At 56.5% G+C, this 2139-nt stretch overlaps 1 protein-coding gene across 1 annotated transcript in view; it reads right to left on the bottom strand.

Annotated features, from left to right (window-relative positions):
- Positions 1-2139, bottom strand: part of LOC107104950 (zinc finger protein 497-like) — a 12882-nt gene that overhangs the window by 8386 nt on the left and 2357 nt on the right. The window contains exons 3-5 of the mRNA XM_015405064.1: positions 1404-2038; positions 1020-1334; positions 786-855 (exon numbers count right to left, since the gene is read on the bottom strand). Of these exons, the coding sequence (XP_015260550.1) occupies positions 786-855; positions 1020-1334; positions 1404-2038 (1020 nt within the window). The remainder of the gene's footprint in view (positions 1-785; positions 856-1019; positions 1335-1403; positions 2039-2139) is intronic.

Raw genomic sequence — 2139 nt, 5'->3', positions numbered from 1 at the left:
CTGTAAATAAGAACTTGTGAGAACTTCATGACTTGCCTGTAAAAATAAAGGTATTAAATAAAATGTAGGGAGGATCCATCACTCACCTTCTGGCTGGATGAAGTCTGGAGGAGAACTGACGGTTTCCTCCTGTGAACCCCCTTTATACCAAAACGCTGCCAATACGCCATTATACAGTAGCTGGAAGTTAGAAACACGTTCAGCGCTCGTCTGGAACACGGCAGATACGCTGATATGCTGGAGAGAAGTTCTGGATAAGTTACTCAGAGGTTTAGGATCAGCTAGACGCCACGACTGATGAAGAACTGATGCTGAATGGATGTCAGCCATCAGATAACCGACCTGGAACTGATGGACCACCATTTTTCATACATCATTCATACGCTGGTCTAAATCGCCAAGGTGTGACAAAGGTTTAAGCGACAGAGCGTACGGCGGAGAAGCCCGCTGAAGGCTGGACCCGTTTGAATCCACAGCCAAAACTCTTCCGGTCTCCTTATTTTCACGGACGGTTCCAGTCCAGGTAGACCGCGTCCTTGGAGGATGCAGCCCAGGAATTCGAATTTCGCCATAAACTTAGACTCAACTCCCTTGGGATTACGCCTTCAGGAAAATTCTGGAACCAGCTCTGTGTTGCATGTTCAATAAAAAGATAAAATCGTCCCACGGTTGGAAAACAGTAGAAAAAAAAAGAACAGAGAGTAGAAACTATGGAGCTACTGTAGAGGCTCCGCCTCCTACAGAAACAACACATCAACCAAACAGGACAGTTCTGGCTTTCTCACCGTTCTGCGAAGGCTGCGAAGGCGGCGTCTCGTCTCCATGGGAACGGACCTCCGGCAGCTCGTCTGGTTTCTGGAACAGAAACAAGTTTCAGCTCTGAACCAGAACCAGCCCGTTTGGATCAAGACATGGCCCAGATGTTCCGACCCGATCGCCCATCTGAGGAACCGACCCGTCTAACAGAACATCTTCTGACCCGATTCTGATGACTAATCGGTACCGACCCTGTGAGTCACCTGTTGTTCTGCCGGCTGCTCCGGGCCGTCTCCCGGACCGGCGTCGGCGGGTCGGTCCGGCCTGCTGTGGATCTCCTGGTGTTTCCTCAGAGCCCTCAGCACCATGAAGCGGCTCCCGCAGACGCCGCACTGGAACGGCCGCTCTCCGGTGTGGGACCTCATGTGGTCCTTCAGTCGGGTCGACCGGCTGAAGGAGCGGCCGCAGACGTCGCAGGCGAAGCGGGTGGAGGCGTGGCGGCGCCGCTCGTGCTCTTTGGCCTCCTTGATGGAGGAGAAGTCCTCCTGACACGGGAGGCAGCGGAGAGCAGCTTCTTCCTGCGGAGTCAGAGAAAGCAGCCGCCTCAGCGTCGGCGCCGACCAGGCAGAACCTGCGGGGAGCCTCACCTTGTCCAGGCTCCCATCCGCGTGCTTCTGCAGGTGCTTGTTCAGGAGGCTCGGCCGGTTGAAGCTCCTCCCACACAGCGAGCAGGGGTGGAGCTTGCGTCCTGTGTGGTTCCTGACATGATCCCTGAAAGACGAAGCGGAGTAGAAGGTTTTCCCGCAGAGTGAGCAGGCGTGCTGCTTCTGCTCCTCGTGGGTCTTCTGGTGGTCGGAGAGGCCGCTCCGTGAGGCGAAGCGTTTGGGACACAGCGGGCAGGAGAACGGCTTCTCGCCGGTGTGAGTCCGCTCGTGCTGGACCAGGTACCGCCGCTGGACGAAGCCCCGCCCACACAGGGAGCAGGTAAACGGCTTCTCGGGGGAGTGGATGAGGAGGTGCCTCCGCAGGCAGGACCTCTGGGCGTAGCTGACGCCGCAGTCGGGGCAGGTGTACGGTTTCTCCCCGGTGTGAACCCGCTGGTGGACCAGGACGTTGACTTTCTTGGTGAAGCGTTTGCCGCAGATGGAGCAGCTGTGGGGTTTGTAGCCGTAATGCGTGGCGACGTGGTCCGCCAGGCGGGACGGACCCGCAAAATCCCGGCCGCAGATCGAGCAGACGTGGCGGCGTTTGGGCTTAGGTGGATCTGGAGCCGTCGCTGAGCCTGGGGGGGGGGGACAAAAACATTCAGAGTTAGAGAACAAACCTGAGTGAAGTTGCTCTTCCACTTTCCTCATATCAGACAAACGTTTGTTGCAGCAAAAA

This window comes from Cyprinodon variegatus, unplaced genomic scaffold, assembly GCF_000732505.1.
Source record: "Cyprinodon variegatus isolate N-32 unplaced genomic scaffold, C_variegatus-1.0 Scaffold1974, whole genome shotgun sequence".
Taxonomy (NCBI): Eukaryota; Metazoa; Chordata; class Actinopteri; order Cyprinodontiformes; family Cyprinodontidae; genus Cyprinodon; species Cyprinodon variegatus.
The sequence above is the reverse complement of the archived record's forward strand: the minus strand, read 5'-3'. Positions and strand labels throughout refer to the sequence as shown.